Source organism: Oncorhynchus masou, chromosome 13, assembly GCF_036934945.1.
Source record: "Oncorhynchus masou masou isolate Uvic2021 chromosome 13, UVic_Omas_1.1, whole genome shotgun sequence".
NCBI lineage: Eukaryota > Metazoa > Chordata > Actinopteri > Salmoniformes > Salmonidae > Oncorhynchus > Oncorhynchus masou.
Window position 1 is genome coordinate 49,992,881 of NC_088224.1, and position 23,209 is coordinate 50,016,089.

A 23,209-nucleotide genomic window follows, 5' to 3' on the forward strand; every position below is an offset into this window, starting at 1 on the left:
TACCCCCTAGCTCGATTGTCCATTGTTTGTAATCTATGTATGCTTGTGTTCCCTCGTGTGCTTTATGTATTGATGTGTTGTTAATAAAAATAAAAATAAAATAAGGATAGACATCCAAAATATCTGCCTTTTGGGTCCTACCAGAGTTATATTACAAGTACCCTTCCAAGAAGGCTCAAGGTCATTAGTCACAGAAAAGATGTCAAATCACGTTATTTGTATAGTAGCTTTGATTGGACTGATCATGTCAACATCTTACTTTCACAATCTTAGCTAGCAGTCATCATCGTGAATCAAGTCTACTGACTAATCCAAGATGGCATAGCAGTCAGACGTGTGTTTGTCTTGTCCCATGTAAATAGTCATTTTTTTTGTATATATTTTCTCTCACTTTCCACCTACGATTTAACTATACTTTCCTGCTATTTTTATACGTTATAACTGGAACCTCCATCAGCAACTACCAGTCTACACAGAGCGATATCAACCCAGAGTATACCGGACTGCTTTTCTCCACCACATCACTGGATTCCTGGCGCAAACTCTGGGCCATTACACCAGATCGCAGCAAGCTAGCTGCAACCCAGTGGCTACTCCTGGCTAACGCCTCTGTCCTGAAGCAAAGCACCAGCTAGCCTCTAGCTAGGGGGAAAGACTATCTCCTGGCTAGCCGAAGAGGTATACCTGCTAACTAATTTGTGGGCTACAATACTTATTTTGCCAATTGGCCTGGACCCTTTATTGTCGACACGGAGCCCAGCCGATCCATCACGACTGGTCTGCCAACGTAATCGTCCGATGTGGTTTCAGACTTTTCTGCCCAGGGCGCTAGTATTCTGAACGCCGTGCTTCCCGCTCGCCTAAGCATAGTAGCGAATTACGAACGGCTCCCTGACTCACCTATTGCTGCTCATTGGACCCTATGATCCCTCGGCGACACATGCCTCTCTCTAATGTCAATATGCCTTGTCTTCTGCTGTTTCGGTTATGTATTATTGTTTTATTTCACAGTAGATTTTATTTCACCACGAGCAACACCTGTCAAACTGAGACATTTCTCACAAAACACAGGGATGGTGATTTGCACAGGACTAGTATTATCAGAGGACTTTGGATTTGCCAACAGTAAGTTATTTTGGGGGCAAGGGCGCAACTTTCATTGGGGATGGGGGGACATGTCTCCCCCCTACATTTTGAAATTGCATTTTTGTCCCCCTCAGTTTTATCATTGGAATGTGATACAAAAATAGGCAAGGGTGTGCTTTAGGACCATGCGGAGGCCTCCGAGCGGTCGTGTAGGCTGTTTGAAGTGTTTATCTGACTGGATAAAATACATACAGTAGCAATCAAAAGTCTGGACACACATACTCATTCCAGTGTTTTTCTTTATTTTTTACTATATTGTAGAATAGAGAAGACAACAAACTATGAATCATGTAGTAACCCAAAAAGTGATAAATCAAAATATATTTTATATTTGAGATTCTTCAAAGTAGGCACCCTTTGCCTTGATGGCAGCTTTGCACACTCTTGGCAGTGTGCAATTGAATTCACCACAGGTGGACTTCAATCAAGTAGTAGAAACATCTCAAGGATGATCAATGGAAACAGGATGTGTAACGGATGTGAAACGGCTAGCTTAGTTAGCGGTGCGCGCTAAATAACGTTTCACTCGGTGACGTCACTTGCTCTGAGACCTTGAAGTAGTGATTCCCCTTGCTCTGCAAGGCTTTTGTGGAGCAATGGGTAACGATGCTTCGTGGGTGACTGTTCTTGATGTGTGCAAGAGGGTCCTTGGTTCGCGCCCGGGTATGGGCGAGGGGACGGTCGAAAGTTTATACTGTTACATTGATGCTGTTGACCCTGATCACTGGTTGCTGCGGAAAAGGAGGAGGTCAAAAGGGGGGTGAGTGTAACGGATGTGAAACAGCTTGCTTAGTTAGTGGTGCGCGCTAAATAGCGTTTCAATTGGTGACGTCACTTGCTCTGAGACCTTGAAGTAGTGGTTCCCCTTGCTCTGCAAAGGCCGTGGCATTTGTGGAGCGATGGGTAACGATGCTTCATGGGTGACTGTTGTTGATGTGTGCAGAGGGTCCCTTGTTCGCGCCCGGGTATGGGCGAGGGGATGGTCTAAAGTTATACTGTTACAGATGCACCGGAGCTCAATTGTGCTTCAAAGTAAAGGGGCTGAATATGTAAATAAGGTATTTTTTGTATATATTTATAAAAATGTTTATACCTGTCATCACTTTGTCATTATGGGTTATTGTGTGTAGACTGATGAGGATTTTTATTTATTTAATACATTTTAGAATAAAGCCGTCACGTTAAAAAAATGTGGAAAAATAATATATATAGACTTAAATATATTTATTATGTCCCCGCAACTTCTAAAACCAAAGTTGCGCCTCTGGGTTGAATTGTTGTAAACATGTAACAATTACTGACAAGGCAGAATCGGACGAGATTAAAATTACAGATGTGGTGTTTTGTGCTCGTGGACATATTTACATTACCCGACCTCCCCCAGTAAAACGAATCTTGTACAAACAGGGCTATACATCAACAGATTAAGTCAATATAAATCCTTCATTCCCTCTGAAGTTATGGAAAAATTTGGAAACTCATTTTGCTGCGAAAAAGAAATGTGTGGGCAAGTTCAGGCCTTGTGGGCGGGTTTTGAGAAGTCATTGTGCAAAAAAATTCTCGACGATAGCGAGAAGCACTCTCCCAAATGTAAAACCTTGGTTACTTGGAGATAATGAGCAAGGGGGAAAGACTATCAATGTAATTGAATATGCAACGGCCATTTTAGAACAGCATCACTACGGTATACACATTTAGCTATTTCAATGACACTTGTCATAATATCCTAACACAGATAATTAGCAACTTGGTTTTGGATTATTTGGGAGTTGGCTACCAACTGGAGATGAATTGAACAACATGGACTGGTCAGACTAATTATTTTTCCACACTTCACACTCACCATGCCAAGTTGTCAAAAGAAAATTATATTCTCTGTTGCCGGAGTGTTGAGTTTCGGGTGCGTCCTCATTATTGCCGCCGCGATGGGGACGCAGTTTTGGGTCCAGGGGACTGTGTTGTGTACAACCGGGGCGCAACTTGTAAATGCCACAGGACAAGAGCTGGATAAATTTGTCGGTAGGGTTAACTATGGACTTTTTCACGGACAGAGAGTGAAGCAATGCGGACTTGGTGGAAGACCCTTCAGATTTTCATGTGAGTAGAAGACCCTGTGAATTGCATGAAAAGTTTGTGAAAACCGGTGCATTTAAATATTACTGCTGGGTTGAAAAGGTATTCTCATTTGCGCATCTATTATGAAAAGTAAACAATGAGACGAGCAGTCACCCACTACATTAATAATTCAAATTACTAGCCTACACCCTGTTTTAAGTCCTATCCCTGTGACGTTAGGATCCATTTTACTAAATTAAATGGAATGTTCAGCATAAATTATCTTGGTAGCATTGGCACAAAATATAGCCTAATTATTGGGTGTTTGAAAAAAAGTCACATTTTATAATAAAGTATTTGCAGTTACCAATACAATACAATACACATAATGTAATTACCCATTGGGCATACGACGTGATAAAAACGTATTTTACTGGTTGAAACCCGGTCTGGACATTATATGACCAGATTAATACGTTTTCTATATGATGTCTTTTTGACATCTTGCAAAATACGTCTTATTTTGGTTGATAACTGGTGTGGAGTTTAACCAAAAAACATTTCTAAATGCTACTCAATTAATAGAAACCAATCTATATAAACATGTGCATAGTCTTTGTGGCCATGCACCCATTATATATAAGACTAGAACCATTACAATTATAACAATTTGAGTAATGTTCTTTTTTTCAGCAGGGTTTTCATGATTCAGTTTAGCACATTTGGCAAACAACAGCTGGCAGAACTCACCAAAGGGGTTAGGGTCTCTGGCATACTGTACCCAGTCAACCACAGGAGGTTAGTGGACCTTAATTGGGGGAAATGGGTTCGTCTTAATGACTGGAGCAGAATTAGTGGAATGGTATCAAGTACATGGTTTCCAGGTGTTTGATGCCATTCCATTTGCTCTGTTCTGGCCATTATAATGAGCCCTTCTACTCTCAATGGGCTCCTGTGCAGTCAACACACTTGACTAAGACCCATTCCATTTGAGTACTAGGGGACTGGGGCTCAGGGGGCTTCATGCAGACCGAGCTCTTCCCGAGTCTGGCAGAATCATATTACTCTGGCCTCCGGCTAAAGGTACTCGGCTGAGGTTATCCGGTCCGATTGACTTTTTCAGGAATAGGTCCATTTGAGGTTTTAATTCGTCATGTGATGAAATACCTTCTTTTTTAAAAACAGAGAAATGTGATATATTTCACCTCCAAGTCATCGAATTTGCTAGGTCATTAAAAGCTCAAATTTATGAATCCTATAGTTATCAGAGGTAGTCCCTAATTTAGAGAATCTCCGATGTTATAAATGCTTTTGCTTTTACTACAGGCTATATTTTTTCGTAGTTGCAGTCCACCCAATTGAAAAGTGCACATTCACTTCCATAACATTTTTTCTAGGCTACCAGCATGTACGATAAAACCTGAGACATCTGTGGCATTGTGTTGTGTCGGATGCGTGCACACCAAAACACCCTTTCGGTGACATGAATAAGGATATTTCATATTTTCAAGTTTAAAAGTCAGTTCCCAACACTATAAATGTGTTTGCTTTCACATACAGTGTTTTTTATAGTTTCAGTCCACTGAATTGAAAAGTACACATTCACTTCCATAACAATTGTTCTACGCTACCAGCATGTAAGATTAACATGCACAATAATACAGGATACCCTTACAAAAATGCACTGTTGTTAAAATGCAGTGAAACTGCAGTACAATTACATTATGTCTTTTAAATGAAGATTATCCGGTGGCTTGCTGTGTGGCTTCTAATGGTAATTGTTTGTTTGTGTTAACTAATTGCACTGTTTTATTGCTGCACATTTTCTTCTGTTCCACTGAATGCTGTTTTGACGTTCTATTACGACTAACTAAATTTGTTTTCAGAATTTAACAAATAACATGTAGGCCACCTATGTCTTATGGTGGTTAATTCCTTTATCAATTGAGGAGAGTCAAACCTATCACACAAGTCAGAGTTATACTTAAACTAAATCTTGAATCACTTATTAATAAGGGAGCAAGTCAATACAACACACACATAAAGTGAATCGATTGAGTGCTCTACTATAATGATGGCTGGTCGATGATTCATGCTCAGATGATTCGTTGAGAGCCCAAGACAAAAGTACAAAGGTATTTTTATAGCCAAGATACACCCCTTTCAACCTACATGACAAACAACAGATATATAGAATAGGTCACAAGGTTAAGATTTGTATGAAAGATACTTATAATTCACAGCAGACAGTATCTGCTGTGTCAACAGACCAGGGTCTGGCCCTGGGGTCATCTCTACCTGGTACCATATAGAACAGAAACATTAACTCAAGCTCTGGAATGCGGTCTCTTTAGGTTTTATCACCCAAAAGACACCATAAATCTCCTGTCAGTGTTATCTCCCAGAGGCCCATCCTCAGTAGAACACACACAGATGAGTGTTCTAACAAGCCCTTATTATGTTGCATACAAGAACCATTGGATGCAATAACAGCATTATAACATCATCTTGCAATTTTCCACCATAGTCTTTTATTTCAAATCAAATTGTATTTGTCACATGTGGCGAATACAACAGGTGTAGACCTTACAGACCTTACTTACAAGCCCTTAACAATGCAGTTTTAAGAAAAATACCTGCTAAGTAAAAAAATAAAAGTAACAAATAATTAAAGAGCAGCAGTAAAATAACAATAGCGAGGCTATATGCAGGGGGTCAATGTGCGGGGGCACCAGTTAGTTGAGGTAATTGAGGTAGTATGTACATGTAGGTAGAGTTATTAAAGTGACATTGCATGGTTAATAAACAGAGAGTAGCAGCAGCTTAAAAGAGAAAGGGGGGGGATTAATGCAAATAGTCCTGGTAGCCATTTGATTAGCTGTTGAGGAGTCTTATGGCTTGGGGGTACAAGCTGTTAAGAAGCCTTTTGGACCTAGGTTTGGCACTCCGGTACCGCTTGCCTTGTGGTAGCAGAGATAACAGTCTATAACTAGGGTGGCTGGAGTCTTTGACAATTTTTAGGGCCTTCCTCTGACACCACCTGGTATAGAGGTCCTGGATGGCAGGAAGCCTGGCCCCAGTGATTTATTGGGCCGTACGCACTACCCTCTGTAGTGCCTTGCGGTCAGAGGCCGAGCAGTTGACATACCAGGCAGTGATGCAACCACCACTATCCTACTAAACTCAGCAAAAAAGTCCTCTCACTGTTAACTGCATTTATTTACAGCAAACTTAACATGTGTAAATATTTGTATGATCATAACAAGATTCAACAACTGAGACATAAACTGAACAAGTTCCACAGACATGTGACTAACAGAAATGGAATAATGTGTCCCTGAACAAAGAGGGGGTCAAAATCAAAAGTACCAGTCAGTATCTGTTGTGGCCACCAGCTGCATTAAGTACTGCAGTGCATCTCCTCCTCATGGACTGCACCAGATTTGCATGTTCTTGCTGTGAGATGTTACCCCACTCTTCCACCAAGGCACCCGGACATTCCTGAGGGGAATGGCCCTAGCCCTCACCCTCCGATCCAACAGGTCCCAGACGTGCTCAATGGGATTGAGATCCGGGCACTTTGCTGGCCATGGCAGAACACTGACATTCCTGTCTTGCAGGAAATCACACAGAACGCGCAGTATGGCTGGTGACATTGTCATGCTGGAGGGTCATGTCAGGGTAAGCCTGCAGGAAGGGTACCACATGAGGGAGGAGGATGTCTTCCCTGTAACGCACAGCATTGTGATTGCCTGCAATGACAAGAAGCTCAGTCCGATGATGCTGTGACACACCGCCCCAGACCATGACGGACCCTCCACCTCCAAATCGATCCCGCTTCAGAGTACAGGCCTCGGTGTAATGCTCATTCCTTTGACGATAAACTCACCATCCCTGGTGAGACCAAACCGCGACTCGCCAGCGAAGACCACTTTTTGCCAGTACTGTCTGGTCCAGCAACGGTGGGTTTGTGCCCATAGGCGACGTTGTTGCCGGTGATGTCTGGTGAGGATCTGCCTTACAACAGGCCTACGAGCCCTCAGTCCAGTCTCTCTCAGCCTATTGCAGACAGTCTGAGCACTGATGGGGGGATTGTGCGTTCCTGGTGTAACTCGGGCAGTTGTTGTAACCATCCTGTACCTGTCCCGCAGGTGTGATGTTTGGATGTACCGATCCTGTGCAGGTGTGTCTACACGTGGTCTGCCACTGCGAGGACGATCAGCTGTCTGTCCTGTCTCCCTGTAGCGCTGTCTTAGGCTTCTCGCAGTATGGACATTGCAATTTATTTCCCTGGCCACATCTGCAGTCCTCATGCCTCCTTGCAGAATGCCTAAGGCACATTCACGCAGATGAGCAGGGACCCTGGGCATCTTTCTTTTGCTTTTTTTCAGAGTCAGTAGAAAGACCTCTTTAGTGTGCTAAGTTTTTGTAACTGTGACCTTAATTGCCTGCCGTCTGTTAGTGTCTTAACGACCGTTCCACAGGTGCATGTTCATTAATTGTTTATGGTTCATTGAGCAAGCATGGGAAACAGTGTTTAAACCCTTTGCAATGAAGATCTGTGAAGTTATTTGGATTTTTACGAATTATCTTTGAAAGACAGGGTCCTGAAAAAGGGACATTTCTTTTTTGCTGAGTTTATACAATCCATCAGGATTTACAAACCCTATTTTTATTGCATTAGTTGAATTATTGCACCTGAATTGCACCCTGAAAATGACTGTTATACATTTCCTTAAAGCTTTCAAGCAATTAACATAATGTGTCTGGTAATTGTATTTAATTTCATTGGCTACATTTTTTATAATTGAACCTTTTATTTAACTAGGCAAGTCAGTTAATTAAGAACAAATTCCTATTTACAATGACGGCCTCCTACAGGGACGGGGGCTGGGATTAAATTTAGGAGGTAGGCATATCCTTTCCAGCTAAAACTTCGATTGGAATCTGTGCTTCATGAGCAGCAATCAATCTGCATGAAGGCAGCCTTCTCCAGCTCATTGGTCAAAATTCCATATGGCAGTTGGAACAGACACAGCTGGAAAACATAGACAGTTTCTGTAAATTTACACATTTTTTTTACATTTGACTGCTAAATGGTAGTCCCTGTTCTCCTGCATTCTTGTTTGACTTTTGTAAGTAAAGTGGCAGTTTGTTGGGGAGAAGAATTTCAAGGAAACATTTGCTAGCTATTTAACATTAGCTCTCTGGCTAATCCTCCATAGACATGGTAAGTTAAAATGTTTACCTTTTGTATGTGTTGGTTCTAGCTAGTCAACATTTTGATATCGGTTTAGTTAATGATAGCAAATGTGTGTGTTCTGTGTGTGAGATGATGATCACAATAACTTAAAAACATTGTCATGTCAACATTGTCCTGCTAGCTATGTGTGTGTGTTCGATGTTCTGTGTGAGATTTGACGATGATTATAATGACAATAATTTACAGAAAATATTGGTACATATAGGAAACATTGTGTGCATGCATGTGTGAGACAGTAAACTATCCTAATTCTTGAAGCGTGTACCCCCAATATGAATATGTGAAGAATTTCTTGATTCATCAGAGTTCCTTGTATTTCTATTGGACAATACAAAACATTTTGCCTATCCCTGCTCCCCCTCAACACTCATTCTGAAGTTACACCTCTCAACTGCCTTTTTCAATTCTTGATTCTCATTTTTTGCAGGAATCTTCTAGCTTGGATGGAGGAAGGAAAAAAGGGAATGAGTATAGAAATGTAATGCTGAGTAAGTGTAATGCTGAGTAAGAAATGTAAATAGACAGCAAAACACAGGCTATCTCTCGCCACCTGTCTGCCTAACTGCCAGATTGCTGAGGGGCAACATAGTCAATGTACTTGCTAGTCTAAGTCTAACTTTGTGTTAACCATGATTCATCTGTATTTACAGTTCCTGAAACATGTCAATGACCTGATGCATGGCCTCTACAGGGGTGCTTGGCCACACACTCAGTTACCAGTGACCTATTCTGCCACATCGCCAGGGAAGGAAGAGAGCAGAACCACTCTTCCATAAATCCATGACAGTAAGTTGTGTGCAAAAGTTTTTTTTTCAGTTTGATACTCTAACATTCCGTGTGTATTGATTCCTACTAACCAGCTTTGTAAGAGCTAGATTTGTACTTGCTATGCTGATGGTCATTATCTTTTTTTCATTGCATCAGGTCTCACTGAGACTGGATTCCTCAAGAGACATGCTATTCAGCTGCCCATTATTGCCTGATCTTACCTAGAACCTAAAAAGGTTAATAGTATGTCCCCATATGAAAACCCTTTCTGGTTCCAGATAGAACCCTTTGGTTCCAGGTAAAAGTATTTTGGGTTCCATGTAGAACCCTTTCCACAGAGGCTTTTACATGGTGACAGCTGAAGAACCCTTTTGGGGAAGAAAATGTCTAAGAGTGTAGTGTAATTAGATCCAATGGAAATAGCACCGCTTCTAATATCATTTGGTAAAGCAAAAAAAAAATCCTATTTTTAACTGGCCTTTTTTATTTCAGGTGCGAAACCCTTGTCCTGATTCATGTAAAGTTGATGAGTCATGTACAGTTTCTCCCCTTTCTCTCTTGCTCATTATCCCTGTCACTCACTCAAACTCACACACGTGTGCAGTTGCAGAGAAGAGGAAGCGATTTGCGGATTACACCCATTTCTAACAATGTTTGTTGCAGGAGTGATAAGACAGACAAACTTTTGAACAAGATAATATTGCCTTTTTTACTTAATTTGTTGCTTTTAATTTCTCTTTTTTACTGCCACAAAATGATTCAACTAGTACCATGGAAATAATTTTAGCTAGCTGAGTCCACAAATATTCTTCAATTAATGATTTTCTAGTTTGCTTTTAAAATCTCAAGTTGGTAATACGCTGATTCTCTTCACTGCAGATCTGACCCATCAAACGACTCTTCAAGAGGGTCACCATGCTCCAGATCTCTTTCTGTGCTCAGAGGTACTTGATGAGGATCTACCCCATCACACCACTAATGAATTATTAATCAAATAAAACAATGGGCATTTGTATAGTCTGTCCCAGTCTTTTTTTGCATGTAATGTCTGTGGTTGAATGATGAAACAATTTCTGTGTGCAGATGTATGTCGTTTAGTTTTTTTACATTGCTTGATCTATTTTAAATGTAAGAATATGTTACAGATTAACTTTAATTGGTGACTATGGAAACAATTAGAAATGTAACGAGCAATGTTTTCAATATCCAACTTTATCCTCTGCAATACGTTTTACCACACTTTTTTTCTAAGGGTGCTATCTGGAACCTAAAAGGGTTATTCGGGCAGTTTCCATAGGAAAACCCTTTGAAGAACCCTTTTTGGTTTCAAGTAGAACTGTTTTTGTTTCAGGTAGAACTCTTTTGGGTTCTATGTAGGACCTGTTCTACAGAAGATTCTACATGGAAACCAAAATGGTTATACGTTGAACCAAAAAGGCCTTTCCTATGGGGACTGCCGAAGACCCCTTTTGGGTCCCTTTATTCTAAGAGTGTAGGTAATACACTGTAGTCAGGTAGTCCATTCTTTAAAAAAAAATGTAATTAGGCAAGTCAATTAAGATCAAATTCTTATTTACAATCACAGCCTACAAAATTCTTGAACTAGTACCATGTTATGATGAGGTCTTAACAATGACCAGTAGGCTACATAATATAGTGGTCAGAATCATGACCAGCTGGTCAGATAGAGGTCACAGTTATGACCAACTGGTGTAATGGTGGTCAGAAAAATTTCATATTCTGGTCAGTAAAAATATGTTTTAAAAAAACCTTCCCTTTTAAACCAGTTTGCGACCAGAATAAGATGTCATAAAAATACATTTTCAGCCAGAGTTTGCACACTGGGTAGTAACCGAAGCATAGGACAAGATTCAGTAGTCACTGCAGCCTAAAGTAAATGGAAATACATTTGTCAAAATGTTATAATTACTCCTGTCTATACAGAAATGAGTAAAGTAATACAAGACAAGCAAGACCGAGGACCATTTAGTTTCTTTCAAAGCTGTGGATTGTTTCAAATCCCAAGCATGGCCTATATGACTAGCTGGGAAGCCCGCAATTTGCAGCTGTTAGTGAAAAAGCAATGCATTTAAAATACGTGTGACGATAATGTGTCTTGAGTACAATTTGAAATGTTGCGAGAAGAAGGGGAGGGGTGTGTGGTGAAGATAATGGTGTCTCTCCAGAATGTGCTCAGTCCTTCAGAATGCACTGAGCTGCCTCCCGCCAAATTCTTGCACATTCATAGTTTTATTGTTTTATTGTGTTTATTATAGTTTGTCCTTAGATTTTTTATTTTTGTATCAATTCCCCATTACATACAGTATGTCACCAGTAGTAAATTTGGTTGCATTAATTTAGGTTAATGTATGCATGTATTAATTAGGTCTATTTTTACCGTTCTCATTCTCGGAGTGGTAACATTGTAGAGTTCACAATAACTTTTGTTTTATTAAATATCATTTGACTTCGGCCAGACCCCCTCTCCCCCGCAGAGAGGGGAGCTGGTGGGGAGTTGACTGTTGTAAATCATGGATTGGAACTTTCAGCTATTTCCCGCTCAAAATTCACACAGGAATGTGCCTTTGTTCACATAGGTTTTCCCGCTGAAACTCTAACATGTTCTAAAGTGAATACTGGAAAAATATTTCTAACAGAATGTGGGGAATGTTCAGACGATCTAAAGAAATTGATGTCCTTTCGGTTGTTATTTTGTGATGCATTAAAAATGTTAAAGGAAATACTGTAACTTGAAAAGTGTATATACACTACAGGTACGAAGTCTCAATTCTCTATGTTGTGTATGAAAAATTATTAGTGTTTTTGTTAAGAGAAGGATGTGATCTTAGAAACTATAAGAGGAAATTGTTTCGATAACAAGTGAGTAGTCACCGCCCCCTTGAGTGAAGTCAGAGCCTCACAAACTGCCCCTAATTGAATAACTGTATAAAATCAGGGGTTAAAAATGTACATATCAGACCAGAGAGACATTGTAGCTGCGGCTCACATCCAAAGTGGTTTGAACTCTGAAATCTCAGCACGAGGTAGAGAATAAAATCACCTCCCGGACAATCACTGGTACGGCTGATTAGCTGTCCTAAGAAAAGTATCTAGAATAGCGAATTTAAGTGGGACCATTCTACTATTCTTCAAAACAACATATACTACTACTCTTATCACCACTGAGAACCATCGAGACGGTTGGCTAATCTATCTTCAAATAAGTATCTTCCAGAGCGAGTGGAAGCAGAGTGAGCTGTAGTTCTATTCAGGACAGGAGACAGGACAAACAGCTGATCGTCCTTGCAGTGGCAGACCACGTGTAACAACACCTGTACAGGATCAGTACATCCGAACATCACACCTGTGGAACAGGTACAGGATGGCAACAACAACTGCCTGAGTTACACCAGGAACGCACAATCCATCAGTGCTCAGACTGTCCGCAATAGGCTGAGAGAGGCTGGACTGAGGGCTTGTAGGCCTGTTGTAAGGCAGGTCCTCACTAGACATCACCGGCAACAACGTTGCCTATGGGCACAAACCCACTGTCGCTGGACCAGACAGGACTGGCAAAAAGTGCTCTTCACTGATGAGTCGCGGTTTTGTCTCACAAGGGGTGATGGTCGGATTTGCGTTTATCGTCAAAGGAATGAGCGTTACACCGAGGCCTGTACTCTGGAGCAGGGTTGATTTGGAGGTGGAGGGTCCGTCATGGTCTGGGGCGGTGTGTCACAGCATCATCGGACTGAGCTTGTTGTCATTGCAGGCAATCTCAACGTTGTGCATTACAGGGAAGACATCCTCCTCCCTCATGTGGTACCCTTCCTGCAGGCTCATCCTGACATGACCCTCCAGCATGACAATGTCACCATCTATACTGCCCGTTCTGTGCGTGATTTCCTGCAAGACAGGAATGTCAGTGTTCTGCCATGGCCAGCGAAGAGCCCGGATCTCAATCCCATTGAGCACGTCTGGGAACTGTTGGATCGGAGGGTGAGGGCTAGGGACATTCCCCCCAGAGATGTCCGGGAACTGTCAGGTGCCTTGGTGGAAGAGTGGGGTAACATCTCACAGCAAGAAACGGCAAATCGGGTGCTTTCCATGAGGAGGAGATGCACTGCAGTACTTAATGCAGCTGGTGGCCACACCAGATACTGACTGTTACTTTTGATTTTGACCCCCCCCCCCCTGTTCACAGACACATTATTCCATTTATTTTAGTCACATGTCTGTGGAACTTGTTCAATTTATGCCTCAGTTGTTGAGTCTTATGTTCATACAAATATTTACACATGTTAAGTTTGCTGAAAATAAATGCATTTGACAGTGAGAGGATGTTTCTTTTTTTGCTGTGTTTATATACTGTATTCTATTTGACTGTATTTTAGTCAATGTCAATCTGACATTGCTCGTACTAATATTTAATTCCATTATTTAGCCTTTAGATTTGTGTGTATTGTTGTGAACCTTGATGTCTTGGCAATGGCTAATGAAATGATCTTGACTTCTTTCATCCCATCATGTATCACTAGCAGTAGGTAGTGAGCAAAACGGGAGAGTCACCGTCTGGATCTCCGGAGGTTGATGTTCACCTCATCCCATGATACATCCTCTCATAGGTGTTCATCGTCCAGGTTCCTGTCTTCACTGGCATCAGTCTTTACTGTGCTCCTCCTGCTGTGGCAGCTTTACTTTGAATGCACATTTCATATTTGATGTGTTATCTGTGATAATAGGATACTTTGTTTGTGATGCGATATTCATCTGTGATTTCATCAAAGCCATAGCTAGCTATTTTCTCTGCACTATTCCGCCCAGTGTACCGCCTGCAGTCTAGGAGGAAGGACTCCAGCTCATTTCTATTTGGGTTTTACTGTGAGTGGTAACTCTGAAGAAAGAGCACAAGAATTTGGATGATGAATTTTCTGTGCAAATGCTGCCACACTTGGCTGTGCAGTATCCGGTGTCTGCTGTCCTGCCTTGTACTTCCTTAATCTGAAAATAAATGTAAAAAATATTATATAAAATGTCTGGTAATATTAACATGAAATCTATGAACTTTAGCTAAAGTCGCAGCACCAATTTTAATCACACGTATTGCAACCGCATTGCATAAGTTGCAATAAACTGTTAAGTCACATAATGATGAACACATTACGCGAGAAGCAATGTTAATATATGTCTTAATTTAAAAATTCAACTCTGGGCCCGAGGCAGAGATGGCGGATCAGATTTTTGACTGGGGGTTCAGGATTGTTTTAAAGCCTAGTTTAGATATGTTTCTGTTTATTTCTGACATTTTGGTAGGCTATTTGTTTGTCAACTTGTCTATAATTAGATACTCTTCTGTCATTACTTGTTGCCCCAGAAGACATTATAAACTGTGTGGTTCGAGCCATGAATGCTGATTGGCTGACAGCCGTGGTATATCAGACTGTATACCACGGGTAAGACAAAACATTTATTTGTATAGCTCTAATTACCTTGGTAATCAGTTTATACACCGAACTAAAATATAAACGCAACATGTAAAGTGTTGGTCCCATCTTTCATGAGCTGAAATTAAAGATCCCAGAAACTTTGAGGGAGAGCATGCAATTGGCATGCTGACTGCAGGAATGTCCAGCAGAACTGTTGACAGAGAATTGAATGTTCATTTCTCTACCGTAAGCCACCTCCAATGTCATTTCAGAGAGTTTGACAGTACGTCCTACGGGCCTCACAACCACAGACTGTGTATGACGTCATGTGGGTGAGCTGTTTGCTGATGTCAACGTTTGTTTGCTGATGTCAACGTTATGAACAGAGTGCCCCGTGGTGTTGGGATTATGGTATGGGCAGGCATAAACTACGGACAATGAAAACATTTGCATTTAATCGATGGCAGTTTGAATGCACAGAGATACCGTGACGAGATCCTGAGGCCCATTGTCGTGCCATTCATCCGCCACCATCACCTCATGTTTCAGCATGATAATGCACAGCCCCATGTCTCAAGGATCTGTACACAATTCCTGGAAGCTGAAAATGTCTGTTCTTCTATGACCTGCATGCTCATCAGACAAGTCACCCATTGATCCTGTTTGGGATGCTCTGGATTGACGTGTACGACAGCATGTTCCCACCAATATCCAGCAACTTTGCACAGCCATTGAAGAAGAGTGGGACAACATTCCACAGGGCACATTAGACAGCCTGATCAACTCTATGTGAAGGAGATGTGTCGCGCTGCATGAGGTAAATGGTGGTCACACCAGATACTAACTGTTTTTCTGATCTACGCCCCAAACTTTTTTCACGGTACAGTGCCTTGCGAAAGTATTCGGCCCCCTTGAACTTTGCGACCTTTTGCCACATTTCAGGCTTCAAACATAAAGATATAAAACTGTATTTTTTTGTGAAGAATCAACAACAAGTGGGACACAATCATGAAGTGGAACGACATTTATTGGATATTTCAAACTTTTTAACAAATCAAAAACTGAAAAATTGGGCGTGCAAAATTATTCAGCCCCTTTACTTTCAGTGCAGCAAACTCTCTCCAGAAGTTCAGTGAGGATCTCTGAATGATCCAATGTTGACCTAAATGACTAATGATGATAAATACAATCCACCTGTGTGTAATCAAGTCTCCGTATAAATGCACCTGCACTGTGATAGTCTCAGAGGTCCGTTAAAAGCGCAGAGAGCATCACGAAGAACAAGGAACACACCAGGCAGGTCCGAGATACTATTGTGAAGAAGTTTAAAGCCGGATTTGGATACAAAAAGATTTCCCAAGCTTTAAACATCCCAAGGAGCACTGTGCAAGCGATAATATTGAAATGGAAGGAGTATCAGACCACTTCAAATCTACCAAGACCTGGCCGTCCCTCTAAACTTTCAGCTCATACAAGGAGAAGACTGATCAGAGATGCAGCCAAGAGGCCCATGATCACTCTGGATGAACTGCAGAGATCTACAGCTGAGGTGGGAGACTCTGTCCATAGGACAACAATCAGTCGTATATTGCACAAATCTGGCCTTTATGGAAGAGTGGCAAGAAGAAAGCCATTTCTTAAAGATATCCATAAAAAGTGTTGTTTAAAGTTTGCCACAAGCCACCTGGGAGACACACCAAACATGTGGAAGAAGGTGCTCTGGTCAGATGAAAACAAAATTGAACTTTTTGGCAACAATGCAAAACGTTATGTTTGGCGTAAAAGCAACACAGCTCATCACCCTGAACACACCATACCCACTGTCAAACATGTTGGTGGCAGCATCATGGTTTGGGCCTGCTGTTCTTCAGCAGGGACGATGGTTAAAATTGATGGGAAGATGGATGGAGCCAAATACAGGACCATTCTGGAAGAAAACCTGATGGAGTCTGCAAAAGACCTGGAGATTTGTCTTCCAACAAGACAATGATCCAAAACATAAAGCAAAATCTACAATGGAATGGTTCAAAAATAAACATATCCAGGTGTTAGAATGGCCAAGTCAAAGTCCAGACCTGAATCCAATCGAGAATCTGTGTAAAGAACTGAAAACTGCTGTTCACAAATGCTCTCCATCCAACCTCACTGAGCTCGAGCTGTTTTGCAAGGAGGAATGGGAAAAAATGTCAGTCTCTCGATGTGCAAAACTGATAGAGACATACCCCAAGCGACTTACAGCTGTAATCGCAGCAAAAGGTGGCGCTACAAAGTATTAACTTAAGGGGGCTGAATAATTTTGCACGCCCAATTTTTCAGTTTTTGATTTGTTAAAAAAGTTTGAAATATCCAATAAATGTCGTTCCACTTCATGATTGTGTCCCACTTGTTGTTGATTCTTCACAAAAAAATACAGTTTTATATCTTTATGTTTGAAGCCTGAAATGTGGCAAAAGGTCGCAAAGTTCAAGGGGGGCGAATACTTTCGCAAGGCACTGTATTTGTGACCAATAGATGCATCTGTATTCCCAATCGTAAAATCCGTAGATTAGAGCCTAATTCATTTTTTGCAATTGACTGATTTCCTTATGTGAACTGTAACTCAATAAAAGTTTTGAAATTGATGCATGTTGTGTTAATTTTTGTTCAGTATCTTAGCAATAAGGCACCTCGGGTTTGCGGTATATGGCCAATATACCACAACTGTGTTAAACCTGATTGCTGACAAGCAAAAAAAATGGGATTATGTTAACAATGGACTAATGAAACAAATACTAAAAGATTGTTTTTGGGTGCAGTTTTTCTTTAACAGTTTAACAATCCTTTAAAATGCAACGTAGTTGTCAATGGTTTTAGCGGAACTGGGGGGTCTCTTTTCCCCCCAGCAGCAGGCTAATCGAACGCTCTGCACTTTACTGTGACATTTTCTATATCATGACCTATTGGCATGTAGCTTTGCAGGCTAGCTATCTCCTTTGCTAGCTAACCAACTAAAGCTAGCACACAATGCACAATCACATCAAGCAACTGAAGTGACAGCAAACTATGAGCACTTTCGTTTGTTTTACCTTTGTTTCTATTGACATTTCTTTAGATATATCCATTTATAATGATCCTGATGAATGAATTCACCTGACTCAGAGAAGCTGTCAGTCTCTTCACATTTATATGCATGGCACAGTGTAAATCGCATAAAAACTGAAACATTGTTCCACAGGTCAGAGAGGCAGATGGCAAGGTTCAGACAAACCCCAACTGTTACAAACCAAACATTTATAAAAGTACAGCCATCAAAATGCTATATCATACACTACAGTTGGGTGATACATGGGAAAGTTATGCTTCTTTAACATCTGAGAAGCGTGTTAACCGATTAGAGACAAGTAGGAGAAAAATACTAGATCTTGAATCTGGTCACAAATGTTAGCCTAGTGGCATGGGACTATCTAATGGAACTGTTAACAGGCATTACCCAGAGAATACGGGATTGTGGTGCTATAACTCCTTGCTATCAACCAATCAGAATCCTGGATTCAAACAACCTGTTTTATGATAATGGTTTTACAGGCTGCGGAGATGCATACCGCTGCTGTAAAAATGCATTGAACATTCACGTCTGATACTAGACTAGGCTACACATACAGTAAGCCTGTACACAAATGTGGGTCACGGAGACATGGCCACGTATAAATGTGCACATAGCCTACCCTCGCAGGGGGTAGAAATACCTCAAAGGAATATTTTTTAAACTTCATATTCATCTACAGCACTACCCCAACATCAATGCGTTTGAAAATGGCGCATTATCAGTAAACATTTTTGACATAACTTTACTAACCTATGCCAACTCATAGTTGGTTAAAATCCCAACAAAGGTTACAACAGATGATGTAAAAGTGATGTCTAAACTACAGGTAAGCTTAAGTTATGACATACAGAAATCTGGTCTTCATAGAAATCCGCCGTTTTCACATATGATGAATATGAAGTTGACACGTTTTGGAATGTCAGAAGAACATTGTTATTTAGTGTTAACAACAAACTCAAACAAAGAAAGAGAAATGTAAATGGAGTGAAGAGAAACCTGTTATCAAAATGATGAAGGCTAGCCTTACAGGGGAAACCCAACTGCCTTCAACTAGGTTAATTGGTCATTCATAAGAGGGCGTCTCTTATAACTCAGCAAGTAGCACTAAATAGCAGTAAATGCAGTAACACATCTTACACAAGCACAATGGAGTGAATCATCAGCAATTTTTCACTAATGAGATTTGGCACACACACATTATCTTTTCGCTTGACCGGCAGGCTTGCTAATCATGGTGAGGCCTTTTTAGATGAACAAAAAACGATTTGTTCTCTGACTGTTTGTTCCATCTGCCTTGCACGTTAAACTAATAGAATACAGAGACGCATGCATGTGTTTCATCACGTGAAAGTTGTGGGGGGGAAAAATACTATTTAATAATTGTAGAACATTCCCACACCTCTCTATATTGTCCCTCTCCTTGTAGTTTTTCCGAACTTGGTGGACGTCATCCCAGCCAGTCTTCACGTCACTGTGATCTTCTTCTGCGTAGTGCTCATCTTCTTCTCCTCTGTGGCCACAGGCTTCTTTATGTACAATGCCTTTGGTAGTCCCTACGAGACCCTGCACGGACCCCTGGGACTCTACCTCTGGAACTTTGTCTGCTGTAAGCACAAAAAAGTCATAATTTCATAACTCACATCACAGGTAGGCAAACAGCCTTCTTACACGCGTGCATTCCATCATCAGATATAAATAGCTCGCAGTACGCTACACAGGAGCCACGTTTATTGGTTCTAACATGTCTCCTTATGTTCCGATCTTGTCCACATTCTGATTGTGCCCACATTTTCAGACAGGTGTAGACAATTAAAAGATGCATTATGATCAGATCTTCCTGACCACCTCCGGATGTCGTCAGGCACGGATATGTGTAGCCGGATCTGGACATTGAAATCATTTAAATAATCATTCTCCCGCCCTCAAATCATAGACAGGTGGCACCATTGTGTCTTAAAACAAATAAATAAATATTATTTTCTAAGAAAAGCTGTCAAATAATTTGCATACAGGAAGGGATCAGGAATTCTGGTCACGATGTGGATACAGTGTGTAGACTCATTTCTGAAAATGTGGGCAAGATCAGGATGCATGTTAGCCCCAGGTATGAATGGGGCAATAGAGCAGTGGTTCTCAACCAGGGGTACTAGTACATTTTAGTCATTTAGCAGACACTCTTATCCAGAGCCACTTATAGTATTGAGTGCAAACATTTTCATACTGGTCCCCCGTGGGTATGAAACCCACAACCCTGGCATTGCTAGCGCCATGCTCTACCAACTGAGCTACACGGGACAGCCGTACCCCTTGGGGGTACTTGGCCTATCCACAGAGGGTACTTGAGAAGACTCATGAGACCATATGCTTACTGGTAAAATGCACATGAAAGGGGTACTCTGGACAGAACAAAATGTACTTTGTTGTAAAGTAACCAAAACAAATTGAGAACCACTGCTATAGAGAACATGATTGGGGTCCAACAAAGGTGTCCTTCAACACTTCAACATTAGTTAGAAATGCATATCAGAGACGTTCAAACACAACAGCCAAGCCATGAGTGGTTGGCTGTACGTCACTTTCCTTTTGCCTTTTTCAGTTTTAAAACCAGTATCCGGTAACCTACCATTTATTTACTCAGGACAGTGGGCTACTTGACCTCCCATCCAAATAATGGCACCAATTAAGAAACACAGCACCAGAGTTAAAGGAGTTATTTCTCAGTTATCTATAACTGAGACCCTACCTTTAGCAGGCCTTTTAAATCGAAACCGCTTACCAGGTTTCAGGGGCAAAACTAAACAAACATTTTTATTCACTAGAATGCAAGTTTGGATTCATCTGATCAGTGAACCTATATTTACGATGATGTAAAACATGTCACGTGATAATCTCTCGCAGCAGTGAATGACCAAAGCTTAATTGTTTTGGTAACCTGTTTGGGATTGCAACTACTGTAGCGTTATAAAGCATATTTCCTTTTAATGTGGCGTGGGCAGGAAGTAGTATTCTGCCTTATAGGAACGTGTTTACAGTAACTGATCATTAGGCTGCCTTTGACTTCTTATTTGAACTCCCAGTGTTGTCAAATGTAATAGTGTAATATTGCCTGTCTGTCTGCCTGTGGGTCTGCCCATCTGTCTGAACAGGCCTCTGCAGCTGCCTGGTGATGATTCTGTTTGCCTCCGAGGTGAAGCTCCACCGGCTGTCCGACCACATCGCAAACTTCAACGAGAGCACGTTTGTGTACAAGACGCTCACAGAGCAATTTGACCACTCCTTCTGGCTCATCTTCCTCACCTTCCTCGTTCATGGCCTTAACATCCTGCTGATCCGTGTGGCCGGGATCCAGTTCCCCTTCCAGGAGGCCAAAGAGTCGGACGTGAACACCGGGGCATCAGATCTCATGTACTGACCAGGGCTTTTGTTTGTTTGTGTGGCCGCTTGCCGGGCCCCCCCACTATAGTGACACTGAGCCTCAGCTATTAGCGTGTCTCAATGGGAGACTTGGGGCCATAGCTTTTATGTGCCCATGTGCTGTTGAAAGGTCCAAGCAAATGTGACCCTCCTGAACCGCTTCTTTTCCGAAATCCAGTGACAAGCTGTCAGTCCTTCAGACGACAACTGGAGACGTGTCCCTGGCCAGCTCTGTTAGGGAAGCTGTTTTGAAACTTTGAGTGAGTTGGGTCTTGTTTTTCTTTCTGTTGTTAATTGGTTGTATTTCGTTAGGTGGTGGGCCAATTAAAGGCCAGGATTTCACTTAGCTGTTGAAAAGCAGAGACTTGGTTGGTTCCACTCCATCATGTTTTTACGTGCATTGGCAGTCCTTCCCTTGGCAGTCCAAAGCTTCATCAATGAAGGTGGACTGTTCAACAGTGTGTCACGATTGATTTACCAGAATAGGTACCATGTGTATTATGGATTGACGATATCGTAGCCTTTCAATTTTTCCCCCTAAATGTATTGCAAGACCACAGCTGTATAAAGTAAACTGGGCAGTTTCTTTAGCCCTTTAGCCCAGAATATTGGTTTTTACTTCCTCAGATTTAGATGTTGCTTCATTGTTTGATCAAATGATGTATTCAGAATCATGTGATGTGCCAATTTTTATGATTTTAATGATGATCATTCCTAATACAACATTTATTTTATGAAATGTGTAGAGCTACTTAGATTTGTTGTAGATTTATATGCTGTTATTGGTGTAAGTCCGAGGTATATGTATTCTCTGTCGTAGGAAGAACAATTGTATAAATGTCCACCTACAGTATCTGTGTAAATGTTCCTTGAAGTATAGCTATTTTTGATTGATCGATCATATCATTGTATTTAACTATTTAGCATCTTTCTAAGGCACTGAATATTCAAAAACAAATACATTTTTATCAGAACTATGAGGTTCCAGATTATTCTAAATCAGTTGAGTTTCAGAAAATGACAAATGTCTTATTTCTTTCCCTTAATTCCACAATGTGGCAATATCTACATACACTATAAAGTACATCAGTAGACAGACCAAATCTTAAGTTAAAACTGAAAAGGGAATTTAACAAATAGGACAGTAAATTTGTATGACAACATCTACATTGAAAGCAAAGGGTTGTTTTCTGTGTGTAATGCAATACAGCACAAACATGTTGCATTGAAGCACATTAAACATCATTGACATACATGAGCACATTCAAAGAGAAGCCACTCCCATCAGTGCCAAACTGTGCAATAGTGTCCAAACAAGATTCAAATACCATTCAAAGTTGTCATCTATGGGGGTGGTGGTTATGTGGTCATGAATATGCAACAGGTGCCCATAAAAACTACCAGGTTACATTGGCCTTCTGACAGAAAACCTTCAAAGGCTTCATTCAACTTGACTCTTCCCCAGCAACAAGCTTCTACAAAAGCAGCCCAAATAGACTGTCCTAGAGCCTTCCTCGCCTAGCTGTTTTAAGTCTACATAGTAGCACTGAGACTCAAGGTAAGTTTTTCTTATTCTGTATTCAATTGGGTACAAGTGTTTCCCATGTTTAATTCATGAATGCTAAATTGCATCTTAATAGAGCCTAATCAATGCATTGACTTCATTGCACTTTAAAATTGAGCTGCATGAAGTGAATGTCATTTTTCTGACTTAGTATCTAATGAAAAATGGGTGTCAGATTTTTATGGTTGATTTTTACTTACTCAGATTTTGAGATATTCTGCATTAAACAACAGATTCAATAATTCAAGTAGTCTAATGTCAAGATGAATCCACGTACCAGCTATATGCCCATTTCCCCTCAACCCGAAATGAATGGAAAGATGAGCATAAAAAAGTATGTGGTGCTTATCTAATCCATTCATTTTGGATTGTGGGATGTGACTGGAGCTACTAAACAACCCGGGACGTCGACTTATCTCAACAGAAGACCACCTTTGAGGTCTGAAAACATCCGACAAACTTAGATTTTGGAGTGTAGCCTAGTGGCATTT

At 41.0% G+C, this 23,209-nt stretch overlaps 1 protein-coding gene across 1 annotated transcript; it reads left to right on the forward strand.

Moving 5' to 3' along the window:
• Window positions 1–2,782: 2,782 nt before the first annotated feature.
• clrn1 (clarin 1) lies at window positions 2,783–21,988 on the forward strand. Its single transcript, XM_064984166.1, has 3 exons — window positions 2,783–3,243; window positions 19,167–19,346; window positions 20,887–21,988. Exons 1-3 carry the CDS (start codon window positions 2,991–2,993, stop codon window positions 21,150–21,152), a joined length of 699 nt encoding a protein of 232 aa, XP_064840238.1. The 5' UTR covers window positions 2,783–2,990; the 3' UTR covers window positions 21,153–21,988.
• Window positions 21,989–23,209: the final 1,221 nt, after the last annotated feature.